At 36.4% G+C, this 26,764-nt stretch overlaps 1 protein-coding gene across 1 annotated transcript; it reads right to left on the bottom strand.

Annotated features, from left to right (window-relative positions):
- Positions 1 to 998: 998 nt before the first annotated feature.
- LOC115918586 (fibropellin-1-like) lies at positions 999 to 24,159 on the bottom strand. Its single transcript, XM_030984336.1, has 15 exons — positions 23,949 to 24,159; positions 17,897 to 18,007; positions 16,858 to 16,977; positions 15,652 to 15,762; positions 15,158 to 15,271; positions 10,932 to 11,066; positions 10,375 to 10,482; positions 9,585 to 9,701; positions 9,082 to 9,219; positions 8,622 to 8,744; positions 8,167 to 8,292; positions 7,216 to 7,335; positions 6,100 to 6,231; positions 3,467 to 3,527; positions 999 to 2,106 (listed from the first exon to the last, which is right to left on the bottom strand). Exons 1-14 carry the CDS (start codon positions 24,019 to 24,021, stop codon positions 3,496 to 3,498), a joined length of 1,560 nt encoding a protein of 519 aa, XP_030840196.1. The 5' UTR covers positions 24,022 to 24,159; the 3' UTR covers positions 999 to 2,106; positions 3,467 to 3,495.
- Positions 24,160 to 26,764: the final 2,605 nt, after the last annotated feature.

Here is a 26,764-nt window from a genome sequence, read left to right on the forward strand (position 1 = left end):
GCCTACCAGATATAATACATAGTTTTCGTTATATCCTATATTTATGATTGTGTTTCTCTCTGACTTGTATACAGTTCCTCTCCACTGGCAACTATTACCCCTATTAACATGAAAAGAGTTGTACCTATAATCGGGTAACCGTCACCCCACAGTCTGGTAGCAAAGTGGGATATTTTTTATATCTTATATATTTAAAATATATTACAATCGAATTCAATTGAAGGACTCGCCCGCTAGATTGAAAGATTCTCTTCTTCTAGGTATCTTCTCATCAAAGTCCTTTCTCTGATTTCTTTCCTACATGATAGGGTTCGGGTTAAATCTCACCATATATTATTCTTTGATATCCCTCTTGCTGAATATCTCTCTCTCTCTCTCTCTTTCAATAACTTTATCAATGTCCTTCTGCTGATCATCTCTTTCTCTTTCTCTCAAATTATATTTCAATATCTTAATCAATCGTCACCTTTGTATCTGTCTTTCTTTTTCTATCATTATATCTTCAGATTTTAATTCTGTCTCATCTCATATCCGATTTAGTACTACGTTGTAGTGATCCATATGCTTAGTGGCGCATATTTCGGATGGGCAGGGATAGGGTGGGGTGGGGGGAAGGCCCACTTCAACGTTATAAGTTCCATTACTTCAACATACAACCAAGATTTGCGAAGAGCTTGTGTTGGGGTGAAATAGAATTAGGTTTCATTGGACCGATTAATGGGACGTATATATGACCGATAGGAGGAAGAACTATTTATTTAGGACTATTAGTAGAAATATTTATTAGCAGGACTACACATGTTGAGTTGGCGCATTACAAATACTCTATATTATTATTATTATTATATACTGATTTAATTATGTACTCAGAACTGAAAACTAAATATATATGAAATAAAAAGATGAAATGAAAAATTTACATACGCTTGTTTCACAGAACCTTTTCATTGATTCACCAAAATATAATGGACACATACAAACGAGAGCAAACTGGTTTATTGAGGTGAGACCAACAGTGATTTATTACGATGATGATAATGGTTACATAATACATTGGAGAAACCTCCGACAGATAAATAATTCAAATTCAATTTTTTTTTTTTTTAAGAACTCGAATTTCAGATAGTGGACTAGTTTATTTTGTGGTAAACTAAGCTTTTCTGAAATACAGTACTCGAAACATATTAAGCTAGCAGTGCGTTGTTTTTAAAAGACGTATGGGACGTTAACAAACTGCTAATATGCACGTTATAGGTGGTTTGCAATGGATTCAATAACGTATACAAATGCCCTAACTGCTTATATGAATACAAATATTGAAACCCTCACTGATATGAATCGTTTTCATGATATTTTGTTTAATATTCTTTAACATTTATATATTAGAATGAATGACTTAATTATCAAAATCAAAGAACAATATTAATCATGCAAAATCAAGTACTACAATCAAAGTTGATGCGCTATAATGTCAATTTTAACCTAAAAGTTGGAATTCTGGATGTGGGTATGAAATCGTACATCAATTGAAAATGCCGCTGTTAATGATTATTTATGTCAGATCTTTCAAATGTATTCATATTCAGACGTTTCTTTAGGTAACGTTTTAGCCATCCATAGGCTTTTTTATTGAGTCAAACAAAACATTTTACAATTCATTGAAATGAGAGATGAGACATAAACAGAGATGTTTCTGACCACGAAGTGGTTATCAGAGCAAAATCCGTTTAAAGAGTCTTCATCTAACTACGATTTTGAAATTTAAATGTGACTTAGGGAAGTTACATGCTTAGGGGAAAAAATCCATGAATAATACATTGTAAGTTTAATTTATTTTGTAATTTAATCCAATATTGTGTTTAACTTGAGAGGGGGCTTTATTTAAAAGCGCAAATGGCTTCTTAGAGGTCCTGGCCTATTATTGACTCTTTATTGATGATTTATACTTGATTTTTTTCGATTAATGATGCCAAATAAATTGAATTGATTTAATTTAATTTTCTTCAAATGTTACTCATGTCACGGTCGAATAGATGATTTCTTATTGTTTGGTTTGCCTCCTCATTTTCCAATGCTCATAGTGCTTCTAGGCTACAGTCGTGTTATCTGAAATATAATTCGATTCAATCAATGCAATTCAAAGCAACAGTTACTCGTTATTTTTTTTTTCCTTTACATTAACAATATAAATCAAGTTATTCAATGCATTTTTTTTCTCATAACGATCAATAATTCGAAGAGCATATTTTAACAAAAGGCGTAATGTAATCCCAAACAGCATAGGCCTGTGTGGGGAATATACATATAAGAACGAACGGAGAGAATGATGAAGAAGAAGAGGGGGAAAGACGGAGGAAAAAATTGGGAAAAGAATTAAATAAAGAGGTTGGACAAAATTGAAAGGCTGGAGGAAGAAATAATTACATATAAATGAAGGCTACAGCTCGTTCTCATTTTACATTTAGATTGGAAAATGAAATTAAGGGTGTGTTTAGTGGCGGATAATGGGGGGGGGGGTGTCGTGGATAAACAAAAACACAATTTGAACAATTCCTTAGTTTTAAAAGTATTAGGGACATTGACAGGTGATTCTTTTCATACATGGTTAAGTCCTCGATGTTTACGTCTGATTAAAAGTTTACTGTTTTCTCTGTCTGTTTTTTAAAACTATAAATAACTTATACGCCTTAATTAAATTCGATTGCTTTAGATTGAGATTTGGGGTGTTAGGGAAGAAAGAGAGAGGGAAAAGTTAGAGAGATAGAGGGTGTGAGAGAGAGTGTGTGTGTGACAGAGAGAGAGTATAGGCGGTGTCACACAGAGGCCAAAAATCTTTATTGCTGTCTGTCATTAATTCAAAAATCCACTAACAAATCAAAAAAAATTCAAGGGATTTTTTAAGGGATTTTTCTGTGTGACACCGCCTAGTGTGTGTGTTTGTGTGAGATAGAGAGAGGGAGAGACAGAGAGAGAGCGGGTGCTGTATGGGCGTGTTTGTTTGTGAAAATGAGTGAGAAATCATGAGAGTCTTTTGTCGTGCATTTTACTATTACTAAAAATTAATCATAACAATAATAATATCGATTATTTAGGAAGGCTCACAAAAATCACAGAATTTGAAGAGGAGACATAAAATACATCAACTCATGAAATAGGTACATCATTATTATATCAATGACTGAAGAAAAAATGTTTAATTAATGGTATCAGGGATACTTTGGTCAATCTGTAGCATATCGCTCGTGGTTTCGATTAGAGGAACAAAATAAAAGTTGAGATATGACCCTAGAACATTCTTTTATATCCAATTTGCAGTCTTTGGAGGAGAAAACCAAGATAAATTTAATCAAATGGAAGTGATCTACACAGCATATTTTTAACTTTTCTAACCATATTGCATGGGTATTCAAAGCAACAGAATATTTCAATAGTCATAGTCTTATTATAAGATGAATAATAAACTTACCGTTTATACTCCATAATAGGCATAGATACCTACATTAGGAAGTAATATTGCCACCAGTCAACTGGAATATAAAAAAGTAGAGAAATATGGCTCATACTAGACTCTTAATCATAAACTAGTGTCTTATAGACTTCAATTAATTCAGGGTGGTTAAAAAACTTACAAAACGCTAATCTATTTAGTACAGAGTTGCGATTAAAGATAAAGTTGAGTACTGGTAAAAAAAAGAAAATTATTTCTCACAGAATCAAACGAAACTTACACTGAATGTTCAAGATTACAAATAAATGACATGTGCCAAACAATTTTGGAAGAAAATGTATACTGGCTGAGTAATGAGCATAGAAAGACAAGGAATCAAGGTAGTACCAACCCCGACACCATGCGTGTTGTCCCATACATAGCTTTCTGTGTATGTGCTTGTTACTTTACCAAGACTCGGTCAAATTTATTATGATTTTGATGACTCCAGAACCTTGCAGTGCACACCAATACTTACATGCTACATGATCAACTGTTTCTGATCCTTTCCACACCATTTCTTTCACAATGCAATCGCATTACCAGTACTAAAGTTTATCTTTAATATCATAGATAAAGTTGAGTTTTGGTCATGCGATTGAATTTCAAAAGAACTGCCTGGAAGCAATTAGAAAAAGATAATCATGTAGCACATATAATGTCTGGTAATGTTGTTTACTTTGAGGTTTTGGAATTATCAAAGTTATTATAGATATAATGGCCTTAAAGTGACAAGTAGTCAAACAGAAACGTATATATGGGACCACACAAACATGTTGCATGAATGTGGTCCACACAGTCTCTAGGCACTTTTTCATTTGTAGAGCCATTATGTTGATACAGGGGACATTTTTTGTATGACACTCTTTCACGCTGACATAAAAAGAATGAAAAAGCCCTCAAATAGTTCTCACGTTCACAAAAATAAACCTTATTTTTTAATTCCGCTCGATTTGTAGTGTACCTTAAAACAATTTTTAAAATTGCGGGGGGCTGTGTGAGTCGACGCTTTGTTTTGCTTTATCAAGTTATTGAACATTGCTATCGATCCGTTTATCCACCCCCTAGCCGTTCTGTTCAAAGATTCATTGGAATAAAGACTAGCTTTGATTTTATTTTATTTCTTAAAAATATACATTTACAACATGGAATGTGTAACAGAGGGAAGAAAGATACCTTTACTTGCAATAATGAAATTACAGTGCAATTATTGAAAAATATTAAATATTTGCTTATGTATTTATGATTAAGCTGTCATTGTGATACAAAATTAACACAAGTTGTTTTTGTTCTTCTTGTTCTACTTCTTGTTCTTTTTCTTCTTAATGTTATTATTTATTTCGATAGTATTATTATTATTAATATAACTATATATTTATTAGTATTATTTCCCTGATTAGAGGGCAGGTAATAACGCCATCGAACCGATGTGCAGTGGGTTCAGAGGGCTCAAGTTTACACGAACCCTGCAGTTAACAGCACTTTTACATGTCGTATAGAATAGGCCTACTTTATATAAAGTGTGTATCAATAAAAGTATCTATCATCTCTTCCATCTAATTTTCATGATGCGTTGCCGTCTGAAGCATGTAGGAAACGTGCAGTGTGGGGCTCACATCCATATTTGAAGAACACAAAGCATTCACTTTATCAATAAACTTGTTTTCTTTCCTAAATTTCTAATTCACCATGCAACACATTGTGTCTTGTGTCTTTGTCATTTAAGATTATTGTAGATAACAAATAAGATTTTCCCCCCTCATTCCAACACTTTCTAGACAAAAACAAAAAATGGGTTCCGATGCAGATGATGGTGATGGGCCAGTGGCGTACATATTCAGCACGGTAAAGCTGGTGTAGCTTCCCCTTGAAGGGCCAGGAAAAACTCATTGAAAAATTGCTATGAGGTTGCAAGAAAGAAGCTGACCAAATTTATTTATTGAACCCCTATCGTTGGAGGATGCTGCTTCTAGTTCTCACTTTTCTCAATTTCTGGCAACGCCACAGCTAGACACAGTGCATAGACAGCTATAGGTATAAGGCTATTATTGATAGTTAACCGAAGACATGCAGTAAGTGCCTGATTTGCACTCTGATCGAGTCCAAGGCTTAAACACTTTTGTGCAAACCACAATATTTGCGAGTTTTTCGAAATTGGCTAGTGCTCAATCAAGCGTAAAATATTGTCAATATTTTTTAGTTCTTTCCAAAAAATAGAACGCCAATAATTTCCTGAGAAAAAAAAAATCATACATATATATCCTTTTGGAGGAGGTTGTGAGTAATAATTCTTTTTCTTCTTCTTAGGCCCCAGAAATTTGAAAATCGCGCAGACCGATATTTTGCTCAAAAAAATTGAGGGGGGGGGGTTGACCCCCAAAACACACTCCCTTCCCTACGTACATGAACTCGCCTGCATGAATGAATGAAAAGGATGAGGTATATAAAGACTTCTCTGTAATCGGATGATGGTGAAAATTATCACTCCCTCGGTGGTGTTAATACCGGCCCTTCTATCACCCCGGAGGCGAAATATGTGTATGCTATTTCTAGTACTACTAAAATCACTACGATATTAAAAAAAGGATACTATATAGGTCCTATCATCTTACAATCGCTAACAATCTCGCAATGATGCCCATTCAACCAATAAGGACAGTTACAGTAGTAGCCCAAGGCGGTCCACCCAGTACTTTCGCACCGTCCTCCATTTATACACGGATTCGACTCGCAACCGATGGATTCTGTGCAAAGAAATATACACAAACAAATGATAAAGAATGAGCTGTTAAATCAATAATATTTGGGGGTCTTTTTAACCAGGAGAGCTAAACCATTATTCTCAATTCATACACTAATTCGACTTACAATCGTTGACTTTTGTTTACGCTTCTTGTTGCATGGCTGAGTAACTTGAAGAATCTATAAGAGAAAAACATACGCTAGGGCTATCTGTCTTCATCTTCTTGTACACCCTTACTTCGGCACTGTCCTTCCAATTCCTCGTTAAAGTTAAAATTTGTCAACATTAATTGATCAAAATCTGTAAATCATAACGTGTTCGAAAACCATTCCATCAGTGCAATATCAAATTCAATTGAAGATCAGACAGATTTCAGGGAATTTATAGATGACAGACTAAAAGATTGATCAAGTTATCGCAAAGGACTATAATTGCAGATGTACTTCACTCTATCGAAGATTGTTAATCGATGACAGAAAACCAGTCTTACCATAATATCCGTCTTGACAGAAACACGCAGATGAATTTCCATCGCTGACACACGTCCCACCGTTTAGACAGGGTGCAGGAATACAAGGGTCGCTCTCGTTTCCTATTTATTCACTCGAATTTCTGAACCTGCTGCATACAGGAACCGAGTGATTCTTGATTTGAGCCTTTGGAAACGAGAGGATTCAATTTTCGACATACCCTACGACGATTCTAGATTTTGTTTTCAAAGTAGTAAAGAGTGTTCATCGAGATTTTGTATTTCAGGATTAGATATTTTTGTTGTTTTCTTAATGCTTGGGTTATTCCAACCCGAGTGTGTGATCCCCATCTCCTCTTTCGGAATTTACGACTTGCTTTAAGGTTTGAAGTGGGAAACCGTTTCATCATTGAGATAAATTTTCATTGAAATCGTTTCGAACACAACTTGAAGAATATAGGATTCAGAAATATGCAATACTAAATTCGTAAAGTGATAACTGAGAAGCCGTCTTACCATTTTCACAATATGGTCCATAGTATCCACTTTCACAGGAACACCAAAATGAATTTCGACCGTTGTAACACGTCCCACCGTTCAGACAAGTTACAGAATCGCAACGGTCAGGCCCGCGTCCTATTTAAAACAAATGATCAACATTTTCATTCTAATATTTTCTGAACAACGAGGGAATAGCCAACGCACAATAGGCCCTTCCTGCAAATTGCTTTCACTACTGTTATAATTGTGTTCGTCAGGATCTTGTATTTGTGGAATACAAGTTTTTTTTCCTTGGTACTCGGAATATTCTGGCCTGAGGATCTACACTCCTTTTCCTTTGCGAAAATTTCGGATCTAATTTCAGGTTTGAATTAGGGAAAAATGCAATTTCAGAAATATTCAAACTAAATTTGTACAACCATGACTGAGAAGCCTTTTTGCCATGATATTGACAAAATTCTCCATTGTCATTTATTTTGGCAGGAACACCAAAATGAATGTTCTTCGATAACACAGTACTTATACAGTTCAGACAGGGTGCAGAAATACAAGGGACGTCCCCATCTTCTGTTTAAAAAGATGATCAAGATATTTACTTAAATTTCTGAAGCAGTTCCATGCAGAAACCGGGTTATTCTTGTATTAAGCCTTTACAAACTAGGGAGTTCAGTAGTCAACGGACACTATGACCCTTCCTGCAAATCTGCTTTCAGTATTGAAAAACAGTGTTCCTCAAGATCTTGTTTTTGAGGAGTACATAATGTTTTTTTCTTCGTAATGCTCGGAATAATCATATTGGCCTGAGGACCTCCTCTCCTCTTCCTCACTGGGAATTTCCCAATTAATTTTTAGGTTCCAGTTGAGAAACCAATTCATCAGTAAGAATTTACTTTCATTGAAATCGGTTCAAACGTAGTTTCAGAAATATTCAATACTAAATACTAAATTTGTCAAACCGTGTCTTACCATCTTGACAATGATCTCCATAGAATCCATTTTGACAGGCACACCGTACTGAGTCGCGATAGGTGTCGTAAACGCACACCCCAAGGTTGAGACAGACTACAGAAATACAAGGGTCGGTCCCGTTTCCTATTTACGAAAGAACGAGGGGAAAATGAGGGAACAGTCAACTATGACCCTTCCGCAAATTTGCTCTCAGATATAGCAAACAGTGTTCCTCAAGATCTTGTATTCAGAAGTACATGTATTCTATTTCTTGATGCTTAGATTATTTTGGCCTGAGGATCTCCTCTCCTTCCCTCTTTGAGAATTTCAAAATTGATACTAAGTTTGAAATGCGAAATAGTTACATTGGTGACCTAATTAGCATCAAAATCGGTTAAACAAAACCTAAAAATTACAGTTTCAGAAATATTCAATACTAGATTTGTGAAAACAGAACTTGGAAGTCGTCTTACCATTTTGACAAAATGCTCCATAGTAAAAATCTTGACAGGAACACGAAAATGATTCTCCCCTGCTGCTACACTCCCCACCGTTCAGACAGGGTGCAGACATACAAGGGTCGATCTCGATTATTTCTATTTAAAAAACAACGAGGGAACAGTGAGGGATTAGTCAACGGACGCTATGACCCTTCCTGCAGATTTGCCTCCAGTATAGCAAACAGTGTTCCTCAAGATCTTGTATTCAGAAGCACATGCATTCTTTTACTTAACGCTTATATTATTTTGTACTGAGGATCTCCTCTCCTTCCCCTCTTTAGGAATTTCTAAAATGATGTTCATTTGGAATTGCGAAACATTTTCATAAGTGAGATAATTATCATTGAAATCAATTAAATAACAACTTGAAGAATACAGTTTCAGAATATTAAATACTAAATTTGTCAAACAAAGAACTGAAAAGCTGTCTTACCATTTTGACAATATTCTCCATCGTATCCATCTCGACATCTACACTCAAAATATGTGTCATCTGAGTGATATAAGTATTCACTATAACAGTACCCACCGTTCAGACACGGTGCGGAAAGGCAAGGGTTACTCTCGTTTCCTGTTTAGAACGAAAAGATAATCACGATTTCTACTCTAATTTCTGAACAATGAGGGAATAGTAAGCGGACCCTATGGCCCTTCCTTCAAATTTGCTTCCAGGATAATAAAGAGTGTTGTCCAAGATTTTGTATTTAAGGAGTACATTGTTTTTTTTTGTATTGATCCTTGGTTTATTGTAGCCTGTCGATCTCCTTTTCTCCTCCTTTCTGGGAATTTCGGATTTGATTTCAGGTTTGAATAGGTAAACCGTTTCATCAGTGATAATTATTATCATCGAAATCGGTTGAAACGCAATTTAAAGAAAACCGTTTCAGAAATATTGAATGCTACATTTTATAAGCCATGACTTAGAAACCGTCTTACCTTGACTTTGACAATATGCTCCATAAAATGAATATGGACATGTACACCAAAATGAGTCTCCATCGCTGTCACACGTCCCATTGTTCAGACAGGGTGCAGAAAAACAATGGTCCCATCCTGTCTCGGAGACAAATGAATAAATAACAGGGTAGCTAGTACTCTGATTTACTCCATATTCATTCAACCTAATGTTATGTTTGCATTATAAGTTTAGAGTTAGATTAAAATATATGATTAGAAGTAGAGGTGTCGTATTCCGGTTTGTTTAAACTCTTGAAGGAGAAGCAAAGGTCGTGGGTTCAAACCCTGTATGGTCTTTTGTCCTCAATCAATATATTTGTCTTTAAACAAAAAAACACTCTACTTTGCTTTTCTTCATCCAGGTGTTAAATGGGTGCCCAGTAGGATTGCGAAAGTCATTGTACTTTGCTCAGTATCGTTAGCGTCTGAAAATTGGCGCCTGGCCAGGGTAATAATTATCTGTTAAGCGCGTAGAAATGTCATCGATGTATTGACTCTTATTAGGCGGTGTCACACAGAGGCCAAAAATCCGGATTTTAGTTAGCCGGATTTTAGTTACCTCTCAATTCGATGTCTGTCATCAATTATCCCTTTAAAAATCCCTTTAAAAATCCCTAAAATACAGCTACTTGAGAGAGATGGTAACGTCACCGGAAGTTGCTTACGGTTGGTCAGGCATTTCATGAATCTCAAAATATTTTCCTCTCGTAGAGAGTGTACGTGGGAGGGAAAAGTTTGAAGCGGAATGATTTAACGCTACGACCCTTACCTGCCCCACAGTACTCATCGAAGTCAACACAGCATTCACCATATATATGACACCTTGAATCACAACGGCATTCTCCATCGCTAAGTCCGCAATTACCTTCACAGGATCCTTTATCAGAGGAATTGAAGAAGACAGCGATTAACTTAATAGATTCGTTTCTTTTTTATCAATCGTACTTCATCAATATTTGCAAGAAAGATTATAGATTAAGAGCAAAGACACTCACCACATTGCATGTGTAATATGGAAAAAAAATGCATGAAAAGCCGTTACAGATGTGCTTTTTTTCTTATCGAGAAATTACACGATATAGAAACGATTTTCTTAAACCTTTTCACAGAACGTAATCTTCTCTTCACGTCTTTATTTGATATGGAAATAGCCTAATTGTGAAAAACATATACTTATCTCAATGAGTAGCAAATACAACAGGTAACTTTAATTTAGTGATTGTGGTGTTGCGTTGCGAGTCACATGGAAAAAACTGTTGAAAAAAAGTAAAAAATTCCTGAAATGCGGTAAGTCTTACTTGTACCTAGTTTCAAAGGTTATCTCACCTTTTTCATTCGTCGATTGACAGATACTTCCATAAAAGCCGTTTGGGCAGGAACAGCTGTAGGCCCTTTCGTATTCTACCTCATTGTTACAGGTTCCACCATTGAGGCAAGGAGCCGACACACACGGATTGAAGACTGTATTAAGAAGAACAAAATGTGTAAACAAGATAATTTCGAATACTATTACCTTCAACAACAAATATTATTATTATTTATAAAAAAAATCGTTCACCTCTCTGTCTCTCTGTCGCTCTGTCTCTCTCAGGCGGTGTCACACATAGGCCTAAAATCCGGATTTTAGTTATCCGGATTTTAGTTACCCTTTTTAATGGCTATCTGTCACAATTATCCCTTCAAAAATCCTCATATGAAGCAAGATAATTCTCTCTTGAAAGGATGTTTCATGGGTTTTTTTAAAGGGATTTTTCTGTCTGACACCAATGTTGTAATAATCCCTTTAAATAAGCATTGTGACATCACACGTTGAAATGCGCGCATTTAAACGTGTGATGTCACAATGCAATGCTTAGCTACCTAAACGGCGCATGCGCAATGGCCAATCAAAAATCCGGATTTTAGTTATCCGGATTATTCTTAGCCTGTCTGTCACCAGTCTGTCACCGACGTAAATGAAAAAAAATTGATTTCTAAAATCGGAATTTTTCTGTGTGACACCGCCTATTGTGACTTGTTCCACCATTGTGGCAGGGAGCAGAAACCACGGATCTATTACTTTATTAAACACAAATTGTAAAGGATAATTTGAATCGCACCTTTTTAAAGATAAAGGTGAGTTCTGGTCATCCGATTGCATTGTAAAAGAAAAGGTGTGGAATGGAGCAGTAAAAATTGATCATGTAGCATGTAGGTATTGGTGTGTACTGCAAAGTTCTGGAGTCATCAGAATCATAATAAATTTGCCCAGTCCTGGTAAAGTAACAAGCACTGTACACAGAAAGACGTATATGGGACTACACAAATGGTGTCGGGGCTAGTAACCTTGATTTCCCAATGTTTGTATGCTCTTTACTCTCCCACTAGTATACATTTTCTACCAACATTGTTTGGCTAATGACATTTATTTGTAATCTTCAACATTCAGTGTAAGTTTCGTTTGATTCTGTGAGAATTCTTTTTTTTTTTAAACCAGAACTCACCTTTATCTTTAACTTTTAGTCTCGGTCACACCATGTATTTATGACTATCAGATAAATAAATGCAACTATAAATTATTTACCAATATCCACGCAGAAAGGATATTGAATATATATGCTATCTAACGTATTATGAGCCTTTCGCACCGATTTTCCCAGATTCAATACTTAATTTTCCAAGACAGAACTACCAAGGCCTAGTTCTATTATTTTATTGTTATTTTTTTCTTCATAGTAATCGTTAACACAATAATAATAATAATAATTATCAGAACAAAATGATAGTAATAGTGATACTACTACTAATAATGATAATAATTTTAATGATTATCTTCCTGTGGGCCATGCAATTATTATTACCCCTATTTACACCTGGGTAGAGAGTGGCAAATATAGATTAATCTCTTGCCAAAGGATGTTGTTGCTGGGCTGGGAATCGCAACCTCAACCCTTGGATTAAGAATTACTACTATACCCTATCCCCCAAATTATCGCTCTTGGTAATCTGCCGGTCTTTTCTAAATTTGTTCTGCCAAGGACCAACTTTTATAGTTGTATTCATCAATTAGCCAGCTTAAAATTATCTCAATGAGTCAATTCACGCTTGTTGTGGTCTTCGGTGTTAATATATATATTTTTTTTGCCGCGAAATCATGATTATAACACCGAACATGAAATGTTGGGTATTGACCGCCGATTTTCTGACATATACCGGTCGTTGTTGTTTCTTTTCATCGAATGTCGTCGGCTTAACCTAAACAGTCGGTGTTTAATTTCATGTGTACTATAGCGCTATACTCTTAGCGATTGAGAAATATTTATACCACGGTCGGTGTCGGTGCTAGTGTTACTATCTTTGGGAAATTATAGCTTTTATGCCGTGAGAAACAGAGGCAAGAAGAGTATTCAAAATATTAAATCCAAAGTGTATAGTTTTACAAATTAACATTAATCAAGGGAATCTAGGCCTACATTATTTTGACCTACATTTATCGGGATGGACCTACTTTGGGCAATTTTCACATTAGACTTTAGATTTTTCGGTAGTAAAAAGAAGAAGTGGGGAATCCACTTCATTGTTCATGTTGGGCCCTAACTCAATATTTACAGAATAGCACAGCTATTCCGAGCCGATGTGCGAAAGTTGGCTTCATGCAGTGGGCGCACTGCACCGATAGATCAGAATCTAGCTGTAAAATCTACCCAGGGAGGTGATAGAGAAGGAGTGGAAAAAAGCCGCTCTCCTTTGACCCCATGCTCCAAGCCGCCGAAAAGTTGCAACTAATCTGCAACTGTTGACCAGATGGTGAGATAAGAGAGCGCATGAAATATCAGGATTTAGAATTCCTACATCAGAAAATGAAATCTCAACAAATGTTCGCTGTTCCTTTCAATAATTTCTCATCATTTCGTTGAATGTGTAATGAGTTAAACAAGCATCAAACACAAACTATTGTAATTTCATATTCTTTTCCAACTGCAAAAATACAACGCATTATGATTCTAAATCATGGATTAAATGACGGGACATTAAAACATGCGAAAATAATCGGATTATCCTACAATACTGATTTTTTTTCAGGATCCAATTTTTCTTTTACCAACTCTGGCACACAAATTATAGCAAGGGCGGAGTACTACATTTCAAAAATTGTTTCCAATACGAAAACTGGTCGTTTAAAATTGAAACCCCCAATTGACTTTCATCACTTCTACTTTTACTAGAGCTGAGAGTTTGATAAGCCCTAGGTAAACACTAGCGCTGTAATCCACCCCCACCTGGGCGGGGCTTAACGTGACCTCGAGCGAAAGGAGACCAGACCTCTCATTTCCGCTTCCATTATGACCGAAGTAGCAAACTGCGCACCTATACGACATTTCGCTGTAGAGTTTCGGGATTACTTTCTTCTGTGTGTGGACATCCTGGAATTTATACGATGATTATTAATACGACGTTTCTTGTGTGTGGACACTCTGAAATTTATACGATGATTCTTTATACGACGTTTCGTTATAGAGTTTCGGGATAAATTGTTTTGTGTGTGGACACGCTAAGCATGGTAGAGGGGGAAATGAAGGGAGAAGGGAGAAAGAGACACATGCAGTTTACACGCGCTAGTTTACCGAGTTCGCTGCCAGAGTTAAAATTGTTGTTGTGTCGCCAATTATGGGTCATTTTGCTACGTTCGAACTTTCATTTTGGTCTTCATCTAACTTATTCGTGACTTTTGGACATGAAAAATATCTTAAAACAAGTAAAATACTTATATCCTACTTCTAATTTCCTTTCAGGCAGATCGAGCCCCAGTAAGAGTTCGTTTACACTAGTATTACGTAATATGATGAAGAGTCCAGCTGCAATCAAATATTTTTAATCTCTCACTCAGAGTCTCAAGGCTCTGTCCAAGTTTTTAACGAAAGAAACGAAAATGAGGTAGTGGTACCCAATCATAATTACATTGGTGCCTTTGTAAGAGTAGAAGAAGCTCTCTCAAAGTTTTAAGGAGAGAAACGAAAATGGGTTTCTGACAACCCACTAGATTACATTGACTCCTGGGGTATAGTTTTAACGTAATGCGTAATCACATCGAGACTGAAATTGCTGATGTTAAAGTCCTTTTGCAAACGATCGAAATAATGTAAGAGCTTGATTTGATTGATGTAAATGTTGTTTTTTAATTCTTCGTCCAATATATCATAATCACATCGAGACTGAAAATGTTTACAAATTACTTAGAGAAACAAGTGAAATAAGAATCATAATGATAACTTCTTATATAGCGTAAATTAATGCCCATCACAACCCGAGGCTCCTGGGGCTCCAATATTATGATCCCGGTCATAGCCGAGCGGTTAAATGTATGTAGTTCATTTTACAATACTCTTTTAAAACAGAGAGAATGAACAATTATTGCCAATTACAGTAATATAATTCGTAAAGAAAAGGCAATGTTAGAGTCACCTTCATTATAATAATGTAACAAATTTCGTCATTTAAATTATATTGCATTATCTCTGCAAACTTCTATATTACCTGTACACATTTGCATCAAAAATCAATCCAGAGCTTACCTTCACAGTAATCCCCCTCGTACCAATATGAGCAGGTGCAAGAATAAGATACACCGCCTTCTTCTTTGTAACAAGTACCACCGTAACACGGCGAGGACGCACACGGGTCGAAGTCTGTGAATTCAAGGGATAAACAGATTTAGACCTGGGCCCTGTTTCATAAAACTTGATATCAATAACAAGTTACAAGCTACTGTTATAAGCTACTGAAATCAAGGCATCTGATTGGCTGAGAGCAAAATTATCATAGAAATTCGTCATTTGTTATAGATAAAAAGTTTTATGAAACGGGCCCTGATGAAGTGGGGATATCCAAGTAAACCAACGGCGCACATGCATACAGTAATATAATTCGTAAAGAAAATGCAATGTTAGAATCACTTTCATAATAATCATGTAACAAAATTCGTAATTTTAATAAGTTTACCTCCCCTGTACAAACTTGCATATTACCTGTACACATTTGCATACCAAATCAAACCAGAGCTAATTACCTTCACAGTTATACCCGTTGTATCCATATGGGCAGGAGCAATCATGAGATAAACCGCTGCCATAACAAGTACCACCGTTCATACAAGGTGACGAATAACACGCGTCGAACTCTGTTAATTTAAGGGATAAACAAATTTAGACATGAAAAGTTTGGAAATTCCAGCAGGCCGACGACCCACGAGAGTCCTGGTATTGGTCTCGTGAAACCTCGGAAAGTTTAGAGAAAGTTATCTGCTAACAGGTCATTTTCGTAATGGAAAGAAGTTTAATGCAAACGTCTTTGTGAAATGCCTCCATCCATATTATTTCATTCAACGGATACGAATAATAGTATCTCAATAGTCAGGATGCGAATTGCCTAAGCTAGTTGTTGCTAGTTAGGACAAACATTATGGCTTGCCATATCTTACAACACGTAATACTTATATGCAATTTGCATACCGACTATTGAAATACAGGCAAATGAATCATTCGCATTGAGGCACTTCACAAAGACATATACATACAATTCGGTTACATCACAAAAATGGCGTATTGTGGATTACTTTTTAGTGGTATCGTATTCACAAAATGCAGCTGTTTCCATATCCTATACGAAGATAAAGAGTTCCTTCTTCTTATAATGTGTACACATCATTTTTTGTCTTCTTCAATTTTCTTTTATTTCTCCAAATGTGTAATACAAACAAAAACAATTGAATATAATTGAAAATAATAAAAAAAAAAAAACGTTTTCCATGTTGATATGAATTGCTTATACATAAACATAATCAAACAAAAGCTCATTTGCAGTATATAACTTGGCAACAAAGTAAACTTAAAGTACTTAGACATAATTTATAAGTCAATTGCACGTTATTCACTTTTTTTTTTAAAAGCCCTAACAAATCTGGAGGTTATTTCACTGGTGCAATGCTTGCCCCACCCTGCCCCCTCCCTCCCACAAACACACACGCACACACACACACACACAATAACACACACACCCACACACACACGCCCACCCACCCACACACACACTCACACATACGCGCACACACACCCCATGTTATAGTATATACACCACGCGCACAGACATACTTATGTCAACTCAGTCTGTCTTGCCTAATCCTTGTCAACGTTGTGGCTTCAGTTTATTGTCACCTTTCAGTTTTTAACTGATTTAAATGTAAGTATTGAAGGTTTTGAAGAAAACGATAAGTTACCATCGCAAATCATTCCAGAATATCCAGAAGGACAGGAACAATCGAACGATGGCCATTTCCCAGATTTGACACATGATCCACCGTTTAGACAGGGTACCGAATCGCAAGGGTCGCCTGTGTCTGTAGAAACATCAAAGTTAATAGCACATAATAATACCTTCAGGCACAGACTCTAATTTTTCACTCGAATACAGTTCCGTCAAGCCTTCAGCTGCACCTAACACTAGTCTAGGGCTGTGTCAGAGGCAGCTATATGGTACAGACTCTATGGGGTGCTGTAGACCGATTAGTCTGCATTGTCTCACAGTTCAGACAATATGTTACTCTGAACACGATCACACAAAAATTACCCTTCTCATACTTTCAATACATTAGCCTTATATTTTGAAATATGTGAACAAAGCCATGACTTAATTCATACAAAGCAAAAAGTCCCAGATCATTATTTCACGAGGTGTCACCTTGATCGAGTTAGTAGGGACTTTTAGATTTGCGTGGACTGATACGTGTGACGTCCATTCAAGGCAGTGCATTTAAAGGACGTCGATCGTAACAATCCACGTTGTCGTTGTGCAAATCTAAAAGTCCCTATTACCTACGCTCATTAAACCTTGGAAGGCAATAAATGCGTATACGCAACTATGTTAAGAAAGCAATGTGCTATACACTGTTCATTTAACAATATATTTATGTCACATGTAGTGCGCGTCAAAAGCCGTTCAACTCGTTGGCGCATGCCCAAAGTCAGGCAGTTTTCGCCTCGTGTAATAATATAATAATAATACGTTTTTTATATAGCGCTTATTACCATCACCAAGCTTATTACCCCGGATTTAGATGTGCTGCCATTACGGTGCTCGCATCTCAAAGAATTTATTCCTGCCAGATACAACAATCATTAAATGGAGAGAAGCGACGTAGCCATGCTAAAGAAAGTAGATAAGACAATGTCCTAGGAATTCACTATAATTAACATCAGTTAATTTATTATAGGCCTTCGGAGTTTATGATACAAACATTTCATTGCCCAAACACTTACCGAGACAGTGCGTCGCGTAGTCTGAGCAACAATCATGCTGATACTTGCATATATGATCGCAATAACAACCGCCATCCACTTGGCCGCAGTCACAGCACCCTTCGCACGTCCCTGAAAACGAATTTAATGAAATTCATTAAACCTTTTCCTTTAAAAAAAAATCATACAATAACAAAGAATACAGTACAAACATAATCAACAATAACACGGAAAATACATCGTATGAATTATTGAATTTGTTGGATCATCAAATAGTCATATAAACTTGTAGGTAGGTAATGTAGGTTGGAATGTCGCGGTCGAGTGGTTTACGGCGCTTGACTGGGGATGCGAAGATCGAACGTTCGAATCCAGACACGGCACAACAATCTGTTGGCAAGACATTAACCTACACTTGCTACTCTCCACCAAGGAGTTAAAATGGGTACCCGGTAGGATGCGACCGTCATTGAGGCTGTTCACACCGGCAGAGATAGCGCGCGCTAGACCGCGCTATCTCTGCGGTTTGGAAGGTACAACGTCGTTTCGGTCAAGCCAAAACGGCGTGCCACTGGAGCACCTCTTGGGGGTGGTCCACGAGAGATAGCGCGGTCTAGTGCGCTAGAAAAAAGGGGGTGCTACGATAGACCGCGCTATCTCATTGCGGTGTGAACAGCCTTATAGTTGGTCAAACAGCTTTTGAGCGTGAAGTCACGCCTGGCTGGAACGCTCCCCAGGGAATAGAGATTGTGTTCACATTGTGTGCGGGCAAGCACTGAATCCAATGAACAGGGGTGATATTATATTTGTAAAGCGCTTAGAGACTTTCGAGATATAATAAGTGCTATATTTAAAAAAAAAGCTGAAGCTGAAGATGATAGTCTTACACAAAATCCAAACGAACACGTAAAAGACAACAAAATGATAAAATGATCATTAAAAACATAAACACAGTGGTTGTTAGTTTCCACAAAAATAATTAAAACAAAATTTTCTTTAAAAAATAGATATGTTGAAAGCCATTACTTTATTTTTTTATTCCATGCATATAAACGCATTGCTCCGTTTAGTCTCATTTCACAACGCCCCGATCGTCAGAGTCAGCAGCCTAACATGTTAGCCTATGGAATGTTACCCCTAAAAAAATCGTTAAAATTCACTTTTTGTTTAAACAAAAACCACATCCACCCGACGTACGTAATCACTAGCTCTTTCATTGGAACCCTCATGTCCTATTGACTTTTGAAAGTTCAACCACCGTACTTTGATCAAAATAGGTTGCAAGCTCGTCATTGCCTATATACACATGTGAAACCAGTCGAACTTTGGACTCAGTTTGACAAGCGATTTGAAGATTATAGGTCAAGCACACGAAGGATAAGAAGCATCAATTATCATAGATCACTTCTGCTTGGTTCATTTAGTCCATTCCATCCAACCCCCACCGTCATTTTTCCATTTAGTAAAAGCAAACATTTTGCCGAGGTAAGCAAAAACATGAATATTCATGAACGGTCAGACAATACAGCCTTTTAGTACATATCGTAAAGTGAATGGGAATGGGCGATGATCCGTCCAGGGGGTAAAGGTCAGTGGTTTGTGCTGACAATGTTCCAGCGAGCGAAAATGAGACAACCGGAGCCATATGTTGATCTTATATTAAAAAAAAATACTTTAAAGAGTAGTAATTAAGCTATAATAAGTATCAGGCTGTAATTTAATCACTGGTAAAGTTGAAGAAATTAGATTTTATTTAAATCCATATTGTCATTATAATACAATATCTCTTTAACAAAACAAAACAAAAGCAAAATATTCTCTGAGTTTTCAAATTTGATTTTCACTATTAGACGAACCAAGGCCGTACAATCTGTACATATCTGTGCTTAATATGAAACACGTGAATACTATTGTGCATCAAACTCGCCAATACATTTGAGAAGCGCCACTCCTAATGCTGCTGCTGCTACTACTACTACTACTACTACAACTACTACTACCACTACTTCTATTACTACTAATATTACTACTACTTCTCCTACTACGTGTACTACTAGATACTCTACTACAACTACTACTACTTCTACTATTACTTCTACTACGACTACTATTACTACTACTACTACTACTACTTGTAGTAGTAGTAGTACTACTAGTACTACTGCTACTTCTTCTCCAACTACTGCTAGGGCTACTTCTACTACTTCTATTACTACTGCAACTACTACTGCTACTACTTTTGTTAGTACTGCTGCTGTTACTACTACTACTTATAATAATATTTTAGCCCTACTAAAATGATATTTAGAAAAATTTCCAGTCCCTTCCTAACTCCCTTCACTTTATTTCTTTATTGATTGATTTCTTTTCCTGCATCTCCCCCTCTCTCGCTCTCTCTCTCTCTCTCAAGCTACCCACCTATATCTACCTATCTATTGACCTAACTGCCATAATTGAATTATTGATCTACCTAACCTTTTTTTCTCTCTCCCCCTACCCTCTCTACTTCTCGATATCTCTCTCTCTCTCCCAATTTTACCTGTAATATTTTGTATTTTTGTTAACCTTTTTTCTTCTTCTTCTCAATCTAGTGTATGTGTATTTTCTTTTCCTATCTATAAAGTCAGTAGTTTAATCAATGAGTTTTAGGAGCTGGATACCTAACTGGCAACAAATTATTCCAAGCAGCTGCCGTTGTCTATGGTTGCACAATAGAATTTACTGGTGTTCTGTTACCTTTGATGTCTGAGGTTCGAAGCCGCCTATATCATTGGAAAGGTCGAGTAGCGATTTTTTTTTTCTCACAAAGAACTATCCTTTATATTTAATTTTTTATTTGAACTAACAAGGGAAAAATCGAACAGATGATTAAAATATGAATAAAAATTTATATAGAAAAATTACTTTTTAAAGAGTAGTAAGTAAGCTATAATAAGTATCAGGCTGTATTTCAAGCACTGGTAAAGTTGAAGAAATTAGATTTCATTTAAATCCATATTGTCATTATAATACAATATCTCTTTAACAAAACAAAACAAAACAAAAACAAATCGTCTGAGTTTTCAAATTCGATTTTCACTATAAGACGAACCAAGGCCATACAATCTGTACATATCTGTGCTTAATATGAAACGCGTGAATACTATTGTGCGTCAAACTCGCAAATACATTTGAGAAGCACCACTCCTAATGCTGCTGCTGCTGCTACTACTACTACTACTACTACTACAAATACTACTACCACTACTTCTATTACTACTACTACCACTACTGAACTACTCCTACTACGTGTACTACTAGATACTCTACTACAACTACTACTACTTCTACTATTACTTCTACTACTACTAGTAGTAGTAGTACTAGTACTACTGCTACTTCTTCTCCTACTACTGCTAGGGCTACTTCTACTACTTCTATTACTACTGCAACTACTACTGCTACTACTATTACTTCTACTACTACGACTACTACTACTACTAGTAGTAGTAGTACTGCTTCTTCTTCTGCTACTTCTGCTAGGGCTACTTCTACTACTTCTATTACTACTGCAACTACTAACTGCTACTACTTTAGTTAGTACTGCAACTGTTACTACTACTACTACTAATAATTATATTTAAGCCCTACTAAAACAATATTTAGAAAAGTTTTCAGTCCCTTCCTTACTCCCTACTACTTTATTTCCTTATTGATTGATTTGTTTTCCTTCATCTCCCCTCTCTCGCTCTTTCTCTCTCTCTCTCTCTCTCTCTCCCAATTTTAGCTGTAATATTTTGTATTTTGTTACCTTTTTTCTTCTTCTTCTCAGTCTAGTGTATGTGCATTCTGTTTTTTTTGTTTTTTTTGTAGTTGTAGTTTAATCTGTAGTTTAATCAATGAGTTTTAGGAGCTGGAGACCTAACTGGCAACAAATTATTCCAAGCAGCTGCCATTTTCTATGGTTGCACAATGTAATTTACTGGTGTGCGGTTACCTTTGATGTCTGAGGTTCGAAGCTGCCTATATCATTGGAAAGGTCGAGTAGTGATTTTTTTCACAAAGAACTATCCTTTATATTTAATTTTTTATTTGAACTAACAAGGGAAAAATCGAACAGATGATAAAAATATGAATAGAAAAGCCTAAATGTGTCAAGAAATTTACTTACATTGTAGGATAACAGCTTTAATTTGTGAAAAATAGTATAATTTTACAGTCCTAAAACCTGGAATTTGACACTTTTCCGATTACCTCCGGCTCACGAAAATTAAATGTGAATTAGTTCATGTAAAGTTCTTTATGACGTTATAACTATGTCAGATTAGTGCCCACACATGCCCAGTCGAGTAATTTTGATTAATATTTCAGGAAATTTTGCTCCATTTCCTTTCGCTTGCCTCCTAAAGGCAAGCACTGTGTACTGCTCGTATTATCAGACGAGTGGTAGCGAAAAGTAATAATGATGACTTAAGCATACATCCCTTGACAGTGGCCCGATAGTTTGCAGCTAGGCAGGAATCTTTTGTCTACGTTTGTGCAAGGAAGATCCAGTTAAGCACATGCCTGACATCCTTTGTGACTCTCTATTCCCCTACATTCTCCTAAAAACAGCGCCATGTACCCCCCCCCCCCCTTCCCGGCTGCTATCGCCTCAAGCTTCTTTGCTTATGGTAGTTGGCCTCTGCATTTATCTTGATTATTTTTTACTTACCTCCATACTTTCAAGCTTTCAATTATGTATTTTTTTTAAAAATATTTTATTTTGTGTGTATTAAGTTGCCACCCTTGATGTAAATCAATTATATTATATACTATTATTGTTATTTGAATGTTTTATATTTGATTTATCAATAAATGCAGAAACATCTGCTAAAAAAAAAAAAAAACTTTCTTCTGGCGCCATCGAAGATGGTACAATGGGAATTAGTTAGGACTCCATCTCTTAATACTCTTTGGTTTAATTCAGTAAATCCAAACGGAACAAGCCCAGTTTCAAGTAGGTTCACTTTTTATTCCCGTAATTAATATTTTACAGGCCATTTTTTCACGTCATTAAATACTATAATTCAGGATTTTTTACCTAAAGAAATGTTAATATTTTCAGAAATGCATTGTGCTGTGTTAATCTTGCATGGTGTATAAATAAAAGCAATCAATCAATCAATTAATGGTTCAAAAACTCAAGAACCCTTGTCAGGACACAAATACAATGTAACAATCACGCGAATAACTCAGAATGTGACATTGTAATAACAGTTTGAGAAAGGAGAGAAAGGGTAAAAGATAAAAGACAGAGGAGATCTTCAGTGACATGCATGGAACTATAGGCATATAGTTGTGTTTGTGAGTGCATGTCCATGTACATTGACAGAAATGGTATGAAACCGCGTACTACACGCCAATGAGGTAAAACCCTTGTGTTATTTATGCTTCAAAATGTTATAATATTCAGAATGGCAGATTGGGGGCGTCACTACAGATGTGTTATTGGATGGATCCCCTCACCCCATCCAAAGCAAGATTTCCCTCCGATTCGGTCCAAAGCCAATCCCAATACCATGTTAAATCGCGTTCAACAATATACAAGGGTGAATAGAATGTTGACTGTAACATAATCAAATCTTTGTTCACAGAGTGTTAATAGGCCCACGACAAAATTATGTGCGTTTACCAAACGGACAACGAACATAATTAAAGGGATGGTCTTTTAACCAATTTAATTTGAGCACCTTGAGCAGTCTTTTAGAATGGATATGTGCGCTTTATAAGTTAAAATTATTATCATTTATGGTAGTTACTTTGTGACTCGACTCCTGCAAATGTTTGTTCTGCTCTTTAGATTATATCCATTCAGTTATGCGCAAGCTACAAGAACCCCCGCATAAAAAAAATATATCAAATACTCTTCAAGGGGAGGTATAAGCATGGCAGTTGGCGATTGCTAAAGGGAGATTTAAACAAATGAAATGAAAATTAAAATTGGGAGAACTTTTGTTTTGAAGGGAGAAGGCTTGTAATTTCTTTTAGACTTGTGCCCCAGCATAATACGACAAATTATGTCTTGAACTTGAACTTGAACTTGAACACTTACCACTTTGGGCTGAGACTTGATGGTGAGAAACGAGTCCAATGATGACCAAACAAAGTACCAGACGACAATCCATGACGGCCAACTTTTCTTTCTTACGATTAGATGAGAATATCAACGGCCAAGTCTTCTTTCTAACGATGAGGTGAGAATATCAACGGCCAATACCTCTTTCTAACGATGAGATGAGAATATCAAATGCAACGTTGTGAAAGAAACGAAGACGACTCGGTGTCTTTTAAGTGTTCCCATGGTATTTTATACATTTCTAAAGTAATTTTTTCTCTTGTTTAGCAGCTGAGGCAACACTTGAGCTCGAATGGAAACGTCGATAATGCATGCAAGGGTTATTTTATTAATAATTAACTAATAGATTGCTCATAACAAAATGCCCATTGAGTGTTAATGCCAAAGCAAAAGAGCTCTAGAAATCGTCAATAGTTGGTAATACATAAAAAGTTTTTTTTTGTGCTTTTGAGACAACTTGAAATATTTCTGCATTTCATTTTGTGCGCCAACTTTTGCAAAGTTTGAAACGCCTTTTCCCATTGTCAGCAGGTTTCATAATATATTATCTTTTTAAAAATGATTTTTCGAAAATCTTTTAAAGAGTAAAATCACTGGTAAATGGTACTTTAAATTAATCCCGATAAATGTTCTGATTCTGATTTAAAAATCAAGAAAAAAAAAGTAGAGGAGCTTAGATTTTTTTTTTTTTAAATGTTGTCAGAGAAATATGAAAAGGCATCTTTTGGATAGCGGACTAGAGGAGTCACGTTGAGCTGGAGTAAAAATATCAAAATAAAACATATAATAGGCCTATCAAGTTTTATTTAAGTATACAAACAAAAGTTCAAAGGGATTTATAAGTAGGAGAGAGATAGAGAGAGGGATAACGATTGACTGCGTGGGTGTTAATTGTTTTGGCAACGTGTGCTCAACCATCTGTTTAAGAAACTGAATGAAAGGTAGAAGTAGAAAAGTGTGTCTTAAAGGCTTCACTTAGATATTGTTATTATTTGGACCATTTATTTGTCTGCACATTGTGGTCTGTAGTTCACGTCAAAGGCTCGTCCAGGTGTGAACCGGCAACAAAAATCGGCGGTCTATAAAGAAGTAAAGTGTCATACGTGTCATATTTCTGTATCTATAATACGCAGAGCTAAGTGAATACGCGCAGGAACTTTGTTCCGCACAGTTGTCATTTAAGAAAGAATCCGCGGCATCTTGTTTTTGCCGGCCGTTTACCACGCCATATGTGAACGAGCCTAGAGGCTGTTTCGACAAACTTTTTCAGTAATCGCACCTGGCCAACATCAAACTAAACTTCATAAAATCAAATCTAACAATATCGAGGACCCAACGTTTGCTAACACGGGGGTGGTGTTTAAACTCAAATAGTAGGCCTACGATCGTTATTTCAATATGAAAAAGAAAAGAACGAGCCTAGAGGCTGTTTCGACAGACTTCTCAGTAATCGCACCTGGCCAACATAAAACTAAACTTCATAAAATTAAATCTAACAATATCGAGGACTCAACGTTTGCTAACACGGGGGTGGTGTCTAAACTCAAATAGTACGATCGTTATTTCAATATGAAAAAGAAAAGAACGAGCCTAGAGGCTGTTTCGACAAACTTTTCAGTAATCGCATCTGGACAACATCAAACTAAACTTCATTAAATCAAATCTAACAATATCGAGGACCCAACGTTTGCTTACACGGGGGTGGTGTTTAAACTCAAATAGTACGATCGTTATTTCAATATGAAAAAGAAAAGAACACTTAATAGCTAGCAGGTGCAAAGAAAAATAAACTACCAGCATGTCTGGAGAAAAACCGATACACCTGCTGCCATTTCTGTTTTTCATGAAATAGTCAACCATTGTCATAAAAATGCATTTTGGAAATTTAGCCCATTTATCGACCGACTCACACGAAAGCGAGCGAAACGTTTACTTTATTAGTCGGCTATTATTATCCAGTGCCAATTATTAAATAATAACTAAAAGGAACTAGTAAGTTTACACTCAAATCATTTTTGGGGCGGCAAAACATATACATTAGTCACGCCACCAAGCGGACTTGAAATCGATTTTTAAATCGACAGATCTTTGGCCATTCAGTGTAAAACACGGTCCCACCCCCCCCCCCCCCCCCCCGCCCCGTAAAAAAGAAGGAAAAAGGAAAAAAGAAATTCTTCCAACAGTAAAATGGGGTTTAACTCAAGGAACCAGTGCAAGGTGGATCTTATTTTGTGAAAATTGATACCAAGATTGATGAATTCGGTCAAAGTTTTTGTTTTTGTTTAGCGTTGCATTATGTGACACAAGGTACAAATTTGCTTAGTATCAACATAACTGCATTTTGAACTATTCATAGCGCGACCACCCGACCGGACGCGATATCACTCTGGCTTACGTCGGATCATCGGGTCATCGCGTCTGGTCGGGTACAACTGCACACAACGAAATTTCTGCGCGTATTCACTAAGCTCTGTGGTATTGAGATTACCGAAATGCGACGGGTATTACACTTTACGTTATTAAAGACAGCCAATTTTTGTTTGGTCGGGTCGTTTTTTAACGCGAGTCCTTCTCGGTGTGAGCTATACCATAATTGCAGACCAGTAAATGGTTTCAATAATAACATCATCAAAATGAAGCCTTTAGGACGCACTTTTTTAAACTCCTACCTGTCATACAGTTTTATAAAGAGGTTAAGCACACGTTGAAGAAAAAAAACGTAGTCAATCGTTATCTCTCTCCTACTCTCTCCTTTTTCTGATTTCCTTCGAACTTTTCTTCGTTAACTTCAA

The sequence above is a fragment of the Strongylocentrotus purpuratus genome, unplaced genomic scaffold (assembly GCF_000002235.5).
Source record: "Strongylocentrotus purpuratus isolate Spur 01 unplaced genomic scaffold, Spur_5.0 spur5_scaffold_14, whole genome shotgun sequence".
Lineage (NCBI taxonomy): Eukaryota > Metazoa > Echinodermata > Echinoidea > Camarodonta > Strongylocentrotidae > Strongylocentrotus > Strongylocentrotus purpuratus.